The 16,870-nt window shown below is 33.6% G+C and overlaps 1 protein-coding gene across 1 annotated transcript; it reads left to right on the top strand.

The window, feature by feature from the left end:
• The first annotated feature begins 399 nt into the window (after positions 1-399).
• LOC111045771 (keratin, type I cytoskeletal 9) lies at positions 400-4,400 on the top strand. The gene is made up of 3 exons (XM_039420927.1): positions 400-576; positions 2,584-2,943; positions 3,832-4,400. The coding sequence occupies exons 1-3, from the start codon at positions 574-576 to the stop codon at positions 4,216-4,218; spliced, it is 750 nt and encodes a 249-aa protein (XP_039276861.1). The 5' UTR covers positions 400-573; the 3' UTR covers positions 4,219-4,400.
• Positions 4,401-16,870: the final 12,470 nt, after the last annotated feature.

The following is a 16,870-nucleotide window of genomic DNA, read 5'->3' as shown; positions in this document are numbered from 1 at the left end:
GAACAGAAAAATAATCGTAAGGGGACATGGTAAAAGAGGAGAATAATACAGAGAAGAAGAAAATGAGAAAGTAGGAAGCGAGGCATAAGGTGGAAGAGAAGAATAATCCAGAGAAGAAGTAAATTAGAAGAGTATAGGAGGAGAAGAGGATAATGGAATAGAAAAAAAGAATAGAGGCGATGACAAAGAAGAACATCAACAACAAGAGAAATAATTAGACAAAAATAAGAAAAGAAAAAAGAAAGGGAAAAGAAAGAAGGAGATGAAGATGATGGAGAAGAAGACCTCTATAGTATTGAAGGTCCTGATGGTTCTTCGTACGTAGTCTATTCAGATTGGAGACTCAATCAATGGTGAGTTGAAAGAAAAGGTGACTGACAGCCTTCCAACTGCTATCATGCAGTAGCCAAGTTTTTCATGATTTTATTGTTGTACATCGTGATTTGCCCTTCGCCAATCACCGTATAAAACTGCGCACCAGCCCACATCAGTCATCAGTTTCCAAGTGTACCGTAACTCTTCACATCATCTTCCTAAAGCAACCAACTAACTACTTTGGATCTTTAGTGCATAATGGTGAGTAGAATTTAATTCTTAACGAATTCAATTTTGTTTAATTAGCTTAATAATTCATCTATAAGTATAATATATATGGTAGCAATTCTATGATACTGCAATCTTCTCTCTTTTTCCACCTACAAATTTTCTTCACTTTCATTTTCTCATTTAGTTAATGCTGTATTCAAAAATCATAGAGCATTGATTGAGAGAGAACAATTTCAAACAACTAATTAGTGATTTAAAATCATAAATATGGTTGAATTTCACAAAAAAATTTAAAATTCAATTGCAAGAATCTAAAACTTATCTTTTTCATAGCAGTATAGTGAGGTTCACGTTATAATGGCAGTTAAATGTTTAATTAATATTTGTGTTGCCATCCTTGCCTATCATTCAATAAAGCTGACAAAGCACCGATATGTATAGTATTTGTAGAGGTATTCCATACATTTCTATTACAATTATTGTAATTGTATTTATTATAAATTGTATAATCGCATTTTCTGGAATAAAGACTATTTGAATTTGAGATAGCGCTATCCTTTTCTATCTCTGCTAGAAAAGATTGTTTTACAACAATGTAGAAATAGGCTATAATGAATAATTTTAAAATATTCAATCTCAGTTACAAAAATTCATCCCCTGCCATTGATAACGTGGACCTCACTATAGTTGTGAAATAATTTAATAATTTTTGAATTTCATATAATGCTAAATCATCATTTGAAAAATCATGCCAATGTTGAGGAGAGTCTTATTAATTCGATTCATTCATCCAGTATAGTATGGTTCAGTATTGTAGACATTTTTGAGAACGACACGTTCCATTTGCATTTTCCTCAATCAATTCAAAATCATTGTTTTTTTAACATGTCATATACCATTCATCTAACTATCTATCCAAAAATTATGGGAATATTGTTAGAGAAACACCAGTATCAACTCAAAACTCTCCCTCTTGGATTCCTTCTATGATACTGAAGTTTTTAGAAAAATTTCCTCGAGGAAATTCATTATCGTAAATCAATTTTATTCACCACTCTACTCTTCGACTTGTGATTCGATTTTTTTGTATAATGAAACTCAATTATTATCTATGTTTTAAAAATCTTAGATGTCATCTTTTCATGAGACATGTCAAGGTCTATAAGGTTTCTATAGACCTGAAGACTTGTGATTCCAAGCTTTTTATGGACTTATAAGTTGACTTAACAGTTGAGGAAAATGTTTAGTCATCAACTAGCAACTAACCTGCAATTAATTATAGATATAAGTTTATTCTAGTGCCTTTAGGCATATTTGAGGCCTACTATAATAGGGTATTGAAGAAAATCCAAAATTATAGCAATAAGATAAAACTATTGCAATTAAAATAATCTCTCATAATTTCTCAATTCATTCCATCTTTAGAAAATTATTTGGTTTTTAAATGATTAGCTCATTGTTTTAACGAAAAATACTTTACTTGATTTATATGATGATTATTCTTTTCTATTTCCACTCCATTTTAATACAAAATAGGTGAAAAATTGTGAAATATATTATTCTGCTATAACTCGTATGTACCTGCAATATTCTTATAATCGGCTCCAAGCAGGTGATTGATTGTCCAATGAAATTATTATAAATGGTCGACATTCAAAGATTGAAATCAATCTTTGTACCAGTATTTAACAATTGAATTCATCCCAATAATATCATCAATTCTAATATCTAATACATTCGTGATGTATTATTGTGAAAAAAATAGGAGCTTGAAGGATGTTGCGTGTATTCTATGATATAGTTATTCTATCCACGCTATTGAAATTTCACCAAAAGAAATGTTCATTAACAATTTAAGTTAGAAAATTCAGTTTACTCATGACGTTCAAGTTCAGTGATCTATACATCAATCTGTTCTGAATTCAGATCTCAAATCAGAAAAGTAATACGATCCATGAAGCAGTTATGAATGAGCAATTGATTGATAGCTAGTTTATTTCTATGTAAAATGGATTGATGAATTTGATTTTTTGACAGGCTGCCAGAATTGTACTCGCTTTCGGCGTGCTCTGTCTCGCCACCCTCATAATTGCTGATGTCAGCGAGCTAGGAGGTGGCGGTGGAGGGGGTAACGGTCGCGGATACCTGCCACCTTCACCGGGAGGCGGTCAGGGAGGAGCTCAAGGAGGAGGTCAGGGAGGAGCTCCTGGAGGTGGACAGGGAGGTGGTCAAGGAGGTCCTCAGGGAGGTCAAGGAGGTCCTCAAGGAGGCGGTCAGGGAGGTCCTCAAGGAGGCGGTCAGGGAGGTCCTCAAGGAGGCGGTCAGGAGGTCCTCAAGGAGGCGGTCAGGGAGGTCCTCAAGGAGGCGGTCAGGGAGGATCTCAAGGTGGTGCCCCAGGTAAAATTAATATCTCTTCCTCAATAAGATGAAAAAGAATAAAATAGTGAAATTATTTTAAAAAATTCAATGAAACAACAGTAAAGCAGTGGAATAACAATTTTTAGATAGTATATTCATTGATAGATTGCTGGACTGAGAGGATCACAACAATATTATATTCGAGTAATCTATCCATTTGAGTTGGCTTCTCTAAGCTAATCATTTACTTGATCAAACTGCTGGAGCCCCAAGTTTCACACAATTATCGGAGTTTCTGACTTGTATTTTTACAGAGCATGGTTCAGAGTATTGTCACACATAGGGTATACTACTGCTGTGGTGTAAATAGTGGGCATACACTACTGAAGAAATTATTATAGTAGCCCTACAAGAAGGTGTGGTCAGGCTATTAGAGGTTTCTCACAGATTAGCTCATGTCAAGTCCCTTTTCACTGATCTCAAATAATTAAATAATAGTATTTTTAAAATAGTGTAAAATATTAAGGATGAATAGCAACTGGGCTTTGTATAGCTACAAACCCGTGCAAATACTTTTATTGGAATAAAATATTTCATTTTAAGTTGTTAATGAAATCATAAAATTCACTTTAGTCAAGTATTGAATGTACCGTAGTCTTGTAATATGTTAATAATGGATTCCAGCCACGTTTTCCAACTAAGGTGCAATGTGAGGAGTTAAAAACTAAATAATGTGACTGAAATGTTATACAAAATATATTATATGCCTCTAAACTTGAACGGCTCTGAAAACGAATGATAAACTAAACTTTTTAAAATGTTGAAAGATAATATTCTAAAATAACTATGTTATACGAAATATCTTATGCCTCAAAGCTTCAACTGCTCTGAAAATAGGAGATGAATAACAAGATTCATATGATTTAGGTGGTGGCTACGGAGGTGGATCCGGAGGCTCCCAGGGAGGATCCGAAGGTCAGGGAGGTGCTGGAGGATATGGAGGCGGCGCCAATGGTGGAGGTTCATCGGGTGCTAATGGAGGCGGAGCATCAGGTGGCGCCAATGGAAAGGGAGGAAATGGAGCTCAGAATGGCGGGGCTGGTGGAGCTAATGGTGGAGGAGCCAATGGCGGTGCTAGTGGTGGAGCTGGAGGTGCCAATGGCGGAGGATCAGGAGGAGCTAACGGTGGAGCATCAGGAGGCTCTAGCGGAGGTCAGAGTAGCCGACAGTATCTGCCACCAAGTGGACGTCGTTAGGAAACTTCAGAAACCCTCAACATCCAAAAATTCTTGGAACCACACCATGACAGCTTGAACAAACGTTTGAACACCATCAAAACTACGGTACTCAAGTTTGAAGTGGTAGATAACTGACTCAATCAAATATCTAAATTTTCCTGAGTTCTCTTGCGTCCTTCATGAAGGATCAAAAGATTCTAAATTCTGTTATGACGAAGTGTTTCGTTGAATAAAGTAAATATCAAATTGAGCAGCTTAGTTTGTTGATTATTCATTTCCGTTCCTACCATCATTGATCCAATTATCAACAGGGGAATACTGTATTCACTTTATCTTCCATTAACTTATTAATCGAGATCCACTATCCAGTTCTATAGTAAGTTTCACTTACTATACTGTCAGTATTGCTTATAAATAGTACGGTATTAATATTTTGTATTCAACTAATGCTGAAAATTCAAAGTGAATCCCACTAAGGACTTACGAGAAAAAAATATTCTATATATTTATAGAACACACGTAGTGTTCTTACCTCTCTATACAGTTGTCATGCAGTATAATATTATTAGGTAAACACTTAATAATAAAAATGCTCTTAGTAATATTGATGTGTGAGTTGGATGACATGGAAATAAATGAATAAATAAGCATTGATAATTCAAAATATCTTAATTTTGAACAAATACAAAGTAAATTCAAAGTAATCCAATTAATTAATTAGGTTTGTAAAATAGCACATTCATGAAAACCAGCACAACATGCTTCCACCCTAATCTGCTACTTTTCCAATGCAGGAGAATAATTAAACTCAATGAATTACTTTAGCGAATATTTTAAAGCTACACTAAAATAGAAATTTCTGTAACATGTTACCAATAAATTAGTTAAGTTTTGTGATTCTAAATTTCAAAGGACAGTTCACTTTCATTCTATTGAGCTTTATAAATTATCAGCACAATAATGTGGTGGCACATTTTATAATAATTCCGTTTGAATATTTTCAAATTTTTAGAAATTTTCAATAGAAAGAATCAGGTTTGTGACTGAATGGAATCTAATCATTGTTTATAAGTCCACTCGTATCGAGGAAGTTAGCTTGGTTTCAAAATTATGAGCTCATTATAGAAAAAAACTGTGAAATGATTTCATATAAATTTCCAAAACTAGATTGCTATAAGTCAAATTGAATCATAAATAGGCTGCCATAGTAACTTATAAGAGTCTTTGGTTTAGAACACTGATGTTCTTTGTAAATAAGTCCAACACTTCATCCATTATTTGAATCGATGAAATCAAGCAGGTTCATCACTGAACTTGTCGAATTCTCCTTCCGCATGGCGACTGTTGATTGGCCAGTAATTGAGTGCGTGGTATTTGGAGTAGCCGATATCTGTGTTGAATTTGTAAGCTATCGGTCGGCGCCAGCTAAAGATCGGATTGGCTGATGCCAAGTACGTCATAAATGTCACAACCAGGAATACCTGTTGCAAATAACAAGTAAAATTTATTCTTCAGTAACTTAATAATGGTAAAACAAGGGAAATGACTCACTCAAAAAAGGTACCTGAAATTTATTTTTCAAATAAATAAAAAGTAACACACCACTACAGGACTAATCATCTATAATAAAAATAAAGGGAAGAAATGACTTATACATGTACGGGATAGGAAATACAAGAATGACGCATCATCACGTCTGAACTACTGAACTAATGATCAACTTGAAAGTTTACACACAGATTCTCATTTTTAATTTACAGAGGATGGTTATGAGCCTATTATATCAGTTCTTCAAGATTTCAGTACGTCAAGTTTTCAGTTTTTCACGTGACTTAAAAAGACTCTTGCGGAGCAGGTCACCTGCTAGTAATCAATATTACCGAGACTATGAACGAAATAATGTTGGAATGCAGAAATCCTACTCTAAATAAAATGGTAAGGTACGGACAATACAGTTTGTATTATGACTGATGTTGTGGTATTCTCTATAATCAATAAGACAAATATGAGTACAAGGAATTGTCAACCACTGACTGTTCAAATTTGAAAGGTTCTATATTACAGAGCACTTATTAAAAGTGAGTTTCAAACTTTTAATGAGGTTTAATAAAAATAATTTATACGATAGTGGGCATTTTTTGAAGTTTATTTAAAACAATTTATTATTATTAGAGTTTTAATCAGATTAGCACTTGGGTTTTAAATTAGAGAGTTATATTCATACGGTGCCTACTATCATGCAAATCGAAAATAATCAAGTACGGTACTGTGTTCTAACGAAGAATGAAAAATTTATGTACTAATGGAGAATAGGAGGTACTTAATAATAATTAATGTGCGATCTTGTTGAAAATAATAATTTTTGTGATATAAAATAGTCAACTGGTTTTGTAGCTTGAAAACAATATAAAAGTCTTAAGTATATTAAACTCAACAACTTATAGTCTATCAAAACCTACAAAATTATTCATCAAATCGCACAAAATAATTTTATTGTTATCATAAGTATTAATTTATCGATAATTATTTGAACATAAACGTTCCCATCAAATATTAAAAATTGATTTTCATACAAAAACTAAGAAAGAAGTATTTTTATGAGATTTCTATCATAAGGTGAGAGAAGAAAACGACTACCTAATAGAAACGTGCTGGAAGAGTTTATATACATTTCAAAAAACTCAAGTCTCCTTGGATAATCTAAATTTAAGATTTCAAAAATTTTGAAGGAGCTTTCATCGATTGATTCTATAAGACAAGGAGTGGCTGCATATAACATTTCAAAAAAGGAGAGAATATTCAAATATTTTTTGAAATTAATTGAAAATGATAATTTTTTGTTAATGTTTCCAACAAGTAACTATATTCTCATATAATTTTTAACTATCCTTTAAAGGCCTATTCCAACTAATTTCTTTGAAATATACAATACAATGAATGAGGAAAGAAACTAATATTGTGTTCTTTTGTGAATCGCACATTCCTTCAAATAACCTGCTAATTAAAACAACTCAATTATTGTAGGCCAATTATATATATTTAATTATAAAAATTATATTATTCCACGGCTCTATAATCATTCATACAATAATGATAAAGATGACAATAAATCACTAATAATAAATTGTACTCACTGTTATAATGTAGATTTCTATCACTTTAACCCTCATCTTCTATCACAAGTGAATCACCGAAGTTTATGGAACTTGGGCACTAGTATTAAATCGAGAATCTAAAATATTCACGTTTATATAACTCGAAAATGTATTGGTGTGAATTCTTAACAAGTGAAAGTGCTGTTGAAATGGAACGCTGTTCTATACAGTTCCTACAGAATTCAAACTTTCTCCATAAATATGTACTCTGAGATACACTTATTATTGAATAGCCTAAGAAATAATTTTCCTAAAAACCTCTTTCTTATAGTAGCATAGTAATACACTATTATGTAGCCTAATGTTGTAAGAAGTATGATATGATTTCAAAAATTGGAAAAAATGTATAATTAGTAAAATTATCTGGTTTAAAAATGTTTCAAATGCTCGATATTTTCGAGTATCCATTGATAAATGAATTTTTATTCATATCAATATTTGAAAAAGTGACAATTTTAGGTTGAGTATTTTGAATAACTATTATTAAACGAAAATCCAAATTAAATGTATAGTTGTGAATCTTACTTACTTACTTATGCCGGCGCTACAGTCCATGAAGAACCTTCGCCTCCTCCACAATTCGCCTCCAATCGTTTCTTGTCTGGGCTAACACTCTCCACTGCATCACTCCCATCACACGCAGGTCGTTCTCTACTTCTCTCAGCCAGCTCCTTCTCGGCCTTCCTCTTCTTCTTGCACTGTAGAAGACCTCTCGCATGAGCTTCTGCTGGGCTCTCTCCTGTGGCATCCTCTCTACATGCCCAAGCCAGCTTATTCTTCTTGACTTCACGAATCTGACAATATTCTGCCTCTTGAGTAGGATTTCGATCTCTTCATTATATCTGATCCTCCAAATCCCTCCTTCATTTCTAGGGCCATAGATTCTTCTTATCACCTTCCTTTCAAATACTCTCAATGCATGAGTGTCCGCTGCATTTAGAGTCCAAGTTTCGCAGCCATGTCACGACAGGTCGTATCAAGGTTTTGTACATTTTCATTTTCGTTTCTCTGGAAATAGCTCTCGATCTTATTAATTGCATATTGGCAAAAATGCTTTGTTGCCAAGCATTATTCTTCTTTTTATTTCTGGGGATATTCTATTCCCTTGGTTGACCTCTGCGCCAAGGTAATTAAACCTTTCAACCTCTTCAAAGGAATACTCGCCAATATCCAGCTTTCCCAGATGTCGTCTCTCTACAGCTGTCTTTTTCATCTTCATGTACTTTGTTTTTCCTTCATTTACTCTCAGACCAACCTGTCGTCCTTCTCCCTCAATCACCAGAAAGGTTTCTTTCAATGCCCGATCACTCCTAGCAACTATAACTATGTCGTCTGCATAAGCATGCACCTGAATAGTTCTGTACATTATGCTTCCTGTCATATCCACCTTGTTTAATGTTCTCTGCAGGACCAGATTGAAGAGCAGCGCTGAGAGAGTGTCACCCTGTCTAACTCCACTGTCCACCCTGAATTCCCTACTCATTTTTTCATTAATCAGCACCATACCTACACTTTGAGAGAGTGTCACCTTCACCAGTCTTATCAGTTTTTGGGGCATTCCATACTCCTCCATTGTGTCTAGCACCTTCACTCTATTGATGCTGTCAATAATTGTGAATCACCCCCAAGAATTCTTCCACTGCAAATAATGACAACAGGATTATAATAGCTAGATGGAAATTCGATCAGAGCTGTACTGTCCAAAAATTATTTTCCAGCCCGCGAAACGAACCCGGTATTTCCTAATTGCCAGTCAGGTATATATGCTCACCCTACACCAAACTAACAATATCTGGATAGCAGCACTTTTTATACGAAGACATAGCGGCCAGTCTGGCAAATCGGGCTGGCAAATAATAGTTTTTGGATAGTGGCTTTCATCGAACTTCCATCTAGCTGTAATAATCCTGTTGTCAATATTTGCAGTAGCAGAAGTCTTCGGGGTGATCTACAGCATTTAATTTGGATTTTTGTTTAATTTAAATAATTCATTAATTATAGCATTTGGATGAATGCAATTTCTCATTAATTTCCATCTAAGCATTTTCGCCTTCCTCCAATCATTCAAATTATTATTTGAAATAAGGCGAAATAAAAACGATACGGTAGGCCTATTGTCAGTTCCACATAATCTATCTGAGCCAGACTCAAGTTTGTCACCTGGTCATATGGGACATATATATGAATCATATATTTATCTCATATTGATCAGGATTTTAGAGTTTTAATTTAGAAAAGTTTAATGAACAGTGTTTTTGTCTTTGAACAATTTTGTCATCGACAGAAAGATGTTATTTCATTTGTTGTCAAAATTAATGTAGCTTCTCTTTTGTTTTAATAACAAACGTGCCGCTTGTGCGACAGATAAAAATATGTACTTATTTTATTTTATCTATTTTATTTTATTTAATCATCAGAATTACACAACTTATAGAAAAGTACCACAGGCTTATAAGCCTTATAAGTACTTGAGATGGCTTTCATGTTTGACATTGACTGAGTTATATTTAATACCCAAAATTTTTCTTTTGGTGAAAGGGTGTGTGAGCTTGTTCGTTAGGACTGTGAGTAAAGTCCGGCTGTTCTGGTGAAGGGGATAGATTTCGCTCTTGTTTTATAATACAGTTTTCCTGTCGCAGTTCGGGCAGTTTAAAGATAACTGTATTATTGAATAGGACGGGATCTGAACCCATTTCATTGGATCAGTTATCTTTATTTTTAATTAATAATTAACGTCGCGAAATACCAGTGGATGCCAAAGTGGGAAGCTATTTCAAAAAGGTAGGTGACTACTGAGTCATTGTTCTTAAATTTTTCATAACCACAAACATTGAATCCTCATTAGCAGCAAGCGAGTGTTTCCCCATTAATTCATAAAAAATATTGTTTTATAATCAAATTGAAAAAGACATCATAGATTAGACTAAGTCTAACCAAAAAAGACCACTGAAGATGATGCCTTAGTGCATTGAAATTTAAGTCTGACTCAAATAAATTATGGTGGAACTGACAATATCGTTTTTATTTTACCTTAATATGGAGAAATTCCACAATATCTCTGTTCATAGTGTAAATTTTATTATTTGAATGATTAATAAGTGAATGTAAAGTCGAACTAAATAATTCTCAGCTCTACGCAACGTGATTGATTGTAAATGATTTTGATCTATATAGGTATTCTTATGACAGGTGATGTGACATTGGACAAGGATTACCAAGATAGCTAGTAGTGACGATAATCGCTCTAGGCAAATACTAACATGCGTAACTAACAGTCCTGCCAAACTCCCTATTTCAATCTCTATAAACGTCAAGAGGATATCAACTATAGCTAGATTCACTATAAACTGTCAGCATTCCTTGCATATAGCATCAATGCTTGTCTCCATTATTCACAATTGAATGTGAATCTCTTTACTGTAGATACCTGAAATAAACTTATAGACAGTAACTCTCCATACAACTAATGTTATTCAATTGTAACATATTCTTGTCCAATTAGGTAAGAGGTTTTGGCCGAAGGAGAACGTTTCATCAACCCTTTGAGCAAATAAACAAAGCGTCTTATTCATAGGAGGAAAACCCGCTTCTTTCTCAATAAAACTGCTAACATGATTTGGTCTAGTTTGTGTCTATTATATAAAAGTACTTGTAGTGAACAATTTTTATCATTCTCACTACCAAACAATCCACTGATCAAATCACATTTCGCCTGTCGTCACTACTATAGGCCTAAAACGCACAAAATGGGTTCTCTTTTGAGGTTCACAATCTTCTTCGCTATCGTAAGTTGTTTCACATTTACATTATTTTCAGATATTATCTTGTGGATATCATCGTGTATTTATCATCATTGAGGGACTGCCTCTGTTTATTGTATTTTTTCTGAAATATCCATAGGCTACCTTATACACAGAAGTTATTCAATGTAATTGATAAAATATTTCTTTTTCGAAAAAAATTGTATCTATTCACTCTTCACTCGATTCGTGTTTCTATTTCATCTTTATTCAAAACCAATCAAACTTTATTTTTTATTACAATGTACTTTTTCATAGAGAAAACTAATTAGATCAATACCGGTATTCTTCACGGAATTGAATGCATTCAATGGAAAATTGAGAAGATAATTTCATGAACATTTGTATAGCCTACTATTTCACTACTATGAATATTTATAAAATTATCTTCATTATTTTATTTTTAAGTATTCATAGTAGTGAAATGGCAGGCTTTATAGATATTCATAAAATTATATTCTCAATTTTCTATTGAATGCATTCCGTCAAGAATAGGAAAAAAGGTCTACAAAAATATTCATAATTGTAATTTAGGAACCAATTTTAGTATCTTATAATAGGTCAATATACATGATAAATATTTTATAATGACTTGGAAGATCAATATATTAAACTTAGGTTTTTTTTTAACAGTACCGTATACTGTACCTATTTGCTTTTCTAATACAAAGTAGCTAGGTATCGTCCCGTATTCAATAATTACCATATTGCCACATATAGAGGATTTTCTATTAACAGTCTAGAATGTATTATTAATATTGCCTCTTCTATTCCTTTCATTTTTTATGGTGGTCGCATCGTTTTTGTAATAGATCATACCCAATTTTCTCAATATTGTACGTATCAATGTAGGGACCTAGAAAACAATCAATTCTAGGTACATTGGTTCGTATTATTATAGAGGCTATTTTTTTATTTGTTGATTGCCATCTGTGAAATACGGCCGATGTTCTCATGTGTTGCTACAATATAATAAAATCTGGATTAATTTGTTGACAGGCTTTGGTGGTGCTGTGCCAGTGCTGCTCGGCCTCTCCTACGTTCAGAGCACTGCGCGGTTACCGCATCAACCACGAGTTGGGTTACGCGGCCTACAACGCAGCCAAGCTCGTCCAGCTGCCGCATCATTTAGCTGCAGCCAACGCAGTAGCACTCAAAGCGGCACTCATTCACGGATAGAGCTTACAACCAACCCTTAACATTAAACATGTTCCTGTGATAAACTTTTCAAGTGTTGGTAGGCACTATTTTCATACGCTGCCTATTTTACACTGTTTTTATGCTATTGATACACCCCATTTTAATACACTGTATATCCAGTAGATATATATATGTTTTTGTATACACCGTTATACCCTGAACATTGTTATCTTAGACAGTACTTGTTTCAATAGGCTGAATGTTTAATAATAAGTTTGTTGTTGTGTAGACACTGCGTGTTTCTGCGTAAATAAAAAAAACACTTTTTGATGAGAAATGAGGAATGTATCTTACTCCGCTGAGAAGGAGGAAGCTCTGAGGCTCCTTCTCAGAGGTAATGCATTCCTCATTTCTCATCAAAAGTAATTGTTTTTCTAATATTTGCGTAGAAACAGTGTCCTAGATTATAAAATTATTATACATAGTCTGTAATATTCGTCATGGAAAATATCATCGATTAATAATGGTACCTGTACCTATTTGGTTCATATTGATTCAATAACTGCCAATCAAGATCATCTGACAAAATAATATAGGCCTATGGTTTAATTCTTTTAAACCTTAAATATACTTTCCTGTTAGATTGTTATCTGTTTCAATCCAAACTATTGATTCGTTCTTCATTATATTGCTTTTGTAAATTTTTATGTTTCCAAGTTTTTATTATAGTGATTAGATATTTGAATTACTTCATTGTAAATACACTCATTAAATTTTGTTAACTTGTTGAATTACTGTTCTTTACTGGTGTTTTCTTCCTTTTCCTCCCCTTTCAATTCATAAGACCACAGGATTTACATTTGTTGAGTATAAAATAATAATATTTCTGCTAGAAGTACTGTAATTAAAGAATTTCCTAGAAGTAATTTTCGAAGTTTTATTGATTGCTGCATAAGCTTTCAATAATTATTGTGTTTGTGTACCGTAATCAAATTTAAAAATGGAAAATGTTATCTCAATATATCCTAATGATTTCATTTTTAATGAATGACGTAAATGTTGAAGGTTATATCGGTGAAGAAATAAATTATTACGATTATTTGAACATTATTACTGATTTTATTTTTACTTTAAAGTCAAACCAATACATTGAACTCAAACGTTTTACTTAAGGCATGTTACACACACTTCACAGAGACAGAGTACAGTACAGAGTCACCAGTGCCTTGCCAATCACACATATTATTATTTAGTCTCAACATTTCACTGGCACAACTTTGGAATCGACTCAAGAAAGATACAGTACAACACAAATCAGGTCTAGATCCTACAACAGCATACATAAGACAACCAATTAGTCTACGACATTTCTTTTCTATTTCTACAGACTCTGACTTATCTCTAGTCAATAATTCAAAGTTGAAATTTTTATCCATGGGAGTGTCCATTGGCTTACAATCCTGCATGTTGAACTTTTCCAATACATGTTTGAGATACTCCTTCTGACTAATAACAGTTACCCCCTTCTCAATATCTTGTTTGACATTAATTCCCAAGAAATTAGAAACTAAGCCCAAGTCTTTCATCTTGAAATTTTCTTGTAAGACTGATTTCAATCTTGAAACATCATTCTCATCTGAACCAAAAATAAGTATGTCATCTACATACAATAATAGAAATACCTTTTTACCCTCCACAATTTTAGAATACAAGCAATAATCATTTTTAGACCTAGTAAAATTGTTCATTTTCATTACAGAATCAAATTTAGAATTCCAATCTTTTGGAGATTTCTTCAGACCATAAATTGACTTCTTAAGTTTACAAACCTTATTCCTAAATCCTTCTACTCCCTCTGGTAATGACATATAAACGTCTTCTTTGATATCACCATTAAGGAAAGCATTTTTTACATCCATCTGATATACAGGAAACCCTAATTTATTTGCAACACTCATGAAAATCCGAAAAGTTGGCAATTTGGCCACAGGGGCATAAATGTCATTTAAATCTATGCTATCCTTTTGTTGAAACCCCCTAGCAACTAATCTAGCCTTGTACTGAATGTTACCCTTCTCATCATTTAAATACCCATTTGCTATCAATAATTTCTTTGTTTTCTGGTACAGTATCTACCTCTGTCCAAGTATTATTCTCTTTCAAAGCATTTAGTTCAGTTTTTACTGCCTCCAACCACTTTACAGAATTGTTTGATTTCATAGCTTCAGAAAATGTAAGAGGCTCATCTACTTGTAGACTAAGATAACTGGTTTCATAGTCTTTCAACCACACTGGTTTTTTAATCACTCTTTTCTCTCTCCCTCTTATTTCATTATTTTCATCCATCATTTCTTCTCCACTTTCTTCATTTACTTCTACTTCATTGATTCCATCTTCAATATCATTTGTTTCAATCTCAATACCCTCAGCTTCACTTGTATCTTCTACTTCATTATTTTCAATTTCTTCAACTACATTTATTTCAGTTTCTTGTACTCCATCATTTTCAATTTCTTCAAATACATTGTTTGGATCATTACCTTTTGCGATTCCCTCAATGTCAAAGCCTTGATTTATCTTGAATACTTTGGGGTCAGAATACTTTTCACCTTGGTTAGATTGCTCAACATTTGAAAAAATTACATCCCTAGAAACAATTATTTTCCTCTTATCAGCATCCCACAACCGATAACCATTTTGCAAATATCCTACAAACGTTAGCTTCTTGGTTCTACTGTCAAGTTTCTTAAGATTACCTGCAACATGACTGTATGCTATACTTCCAAAAATCTGTAGTCTTGATAGATCTGGTTTTTTACCGTACCACTTTTCAGCTGGAGTACAATCAAGAGTACATGTTGGGCTTCTATTAACAATATAAGCTGCTGTCCTTACAGCCTCACCCCACATTTCCTTTTTCAATCCTGAATCAAACAAAAGTGCCCTAACCTTTTCTAGCAATGTCCTATTGATTCTTTCTGCCTTTCCATTTAATTCTGGAGTGTATGGAATGGTGAAATCCATGAAAATCCCTCTATTTTGACACCAATCCTTGATTTTATTACTAGAATATTCCCCACCATTATCACACCGAAATTTTGAAATTTTAGAATGCCATTTTGCCTCTACTTCAGCTACAAATTGTTTCATTATATCAAATACCTCACTTTTATTTTGAATAAGAAATACCATGACAAAATGTGTGAAATCATCTAGAAAAGTAACCATGTATCTTTTATTGTCCCAACTTACCGGGGTAATAGGCCCACAAACATCAGTATGTACTATTTCAAGGGGTCTTGTTGCCCTTTCCCTGACTGTTTTAAAAGGTTGCCTTGTTTGGCGAGCAGACAAGCATATTTCACATGGGTTTTTTGAAAAGTCATCAATTTTAGTTTTAATATTCATTCCCTCACTAAGATTTATGAGCTTTTTCATGTTATCTACACCAAGGTGGCCTAGCTTCCTATGCCATAATTCTACTTCATTAGACTCATTAGACTTGGGTGAAATAGTGCTAGTCATTACATGATGGACTGAATTTGAATTATGCATTTTCAAGTCAACTTCAAACAAACCATTCGAATTTTTTATGCCTTCCATAATGACTTCATTGTCTTTCAACACCTCAACCCTATTTCCACTAAATAAGACCTTACCATCGTTCTCAGTGATAGCACTTACAGATAACAAATTTTTAGAAAGTTCTGGAACATATAAAACATTATTTAAGTTGCATTTGTCTGATTTGATGTTTCCTACCTCAAGAGCAAACATTGATTCATTTTCCTTGGCTACTCCTACTTTACAACTAATTGGAATGGAACTATCAAATAGTGATTTAGATTTTACCATATGTGAAGTAGACCCTGAGTCAATTACGAAAGTGTCATAGTATTTTACATTAGAATTAGTAGTTAAAAAGGATACTTGGTTCTTCTTCTTATCATTCTGTTTTTTACGAAAGTAACAGTCTTTGTCTTCATGATTATTCTTCTTGCAAATACTACAGAATAGACCACTTTTCTGTTTCATTTTATTTCTGCATTCACGGGAAATATGTCCATAATTTTTGCATCTGTAGCACTGGATTTCCGATGTTTTGAATACCACTGGTTGCACAGAATCACCTTTATCAGTAGATAGTCTGCGTTCTTCATTCACCAACCGGGAGGTTAGGTTTGTGAGATTTCTGTCACAAATTGCGGTTGCTTCCCACGAAGTTTGAAAGTGGGTGTATTTCCTGGGCAGGGAGCTGAATATTTTGCCAATAACCATCTCGTCATCGATTTCGTGTCCAACAGATTTCAATTTATGGGTCAAATTTTCCAGACGGCTGATGAAACTAGCAATGTCTTCATTAGCCTCTAGTGTAAAATTGAAAAAGTCCTGCATTAGAGAAAATTTCTGTTGTTTTTCATCACGTTCGTAGATTTGACACAGTTTTTTAAACATTTCACATGAAGTTTCACAGTTCAAAATGTGATTCAAAGGTTTTGAGTCAATTGTAGTTATTATTATTTTCTTGGCTTTAGCGTCCTTCAAATTGAAAATAGAAAGTTCTTTTTCTTTACTAGGGTCGTTTGGTTTTAATTCTTTTCCATTAACAATATCACTAAGTCCTTGAGAGTCG

This window comes from Nilaparvata lugens, chromosome 2 (genome assembly GCF_014356525.2).
Source record: "Nilaparvata lugens isolate BPH chromosome 2, ASM1435652v1, whole genome shotgun sequence".
NCBI lineage: Eukaryota > Metazoa > Arthropoda > Insecta > Hemiptera > Delphacidae > Nilaparvata > Nilaparvata lugens.
The sequence above is the reverse complement of the archived record's forward strand: the minus strand, read 5'-3'. Positions and strand labels throughout refer to the sequence as shown.

What these genes read in the sequence shown, in the direction of transcription:
- LOC111045771 (XM_039420927.1), top strand. An exon ending in ATCTCAAGGTGGTGCCCCAG is followed by an intron (nt 2,944 to 3,831) that starts GTAAAATTAATA and finishes CATATGATTTAG; the next exon opens with GTGGTGGCTACGGAGGTGGA.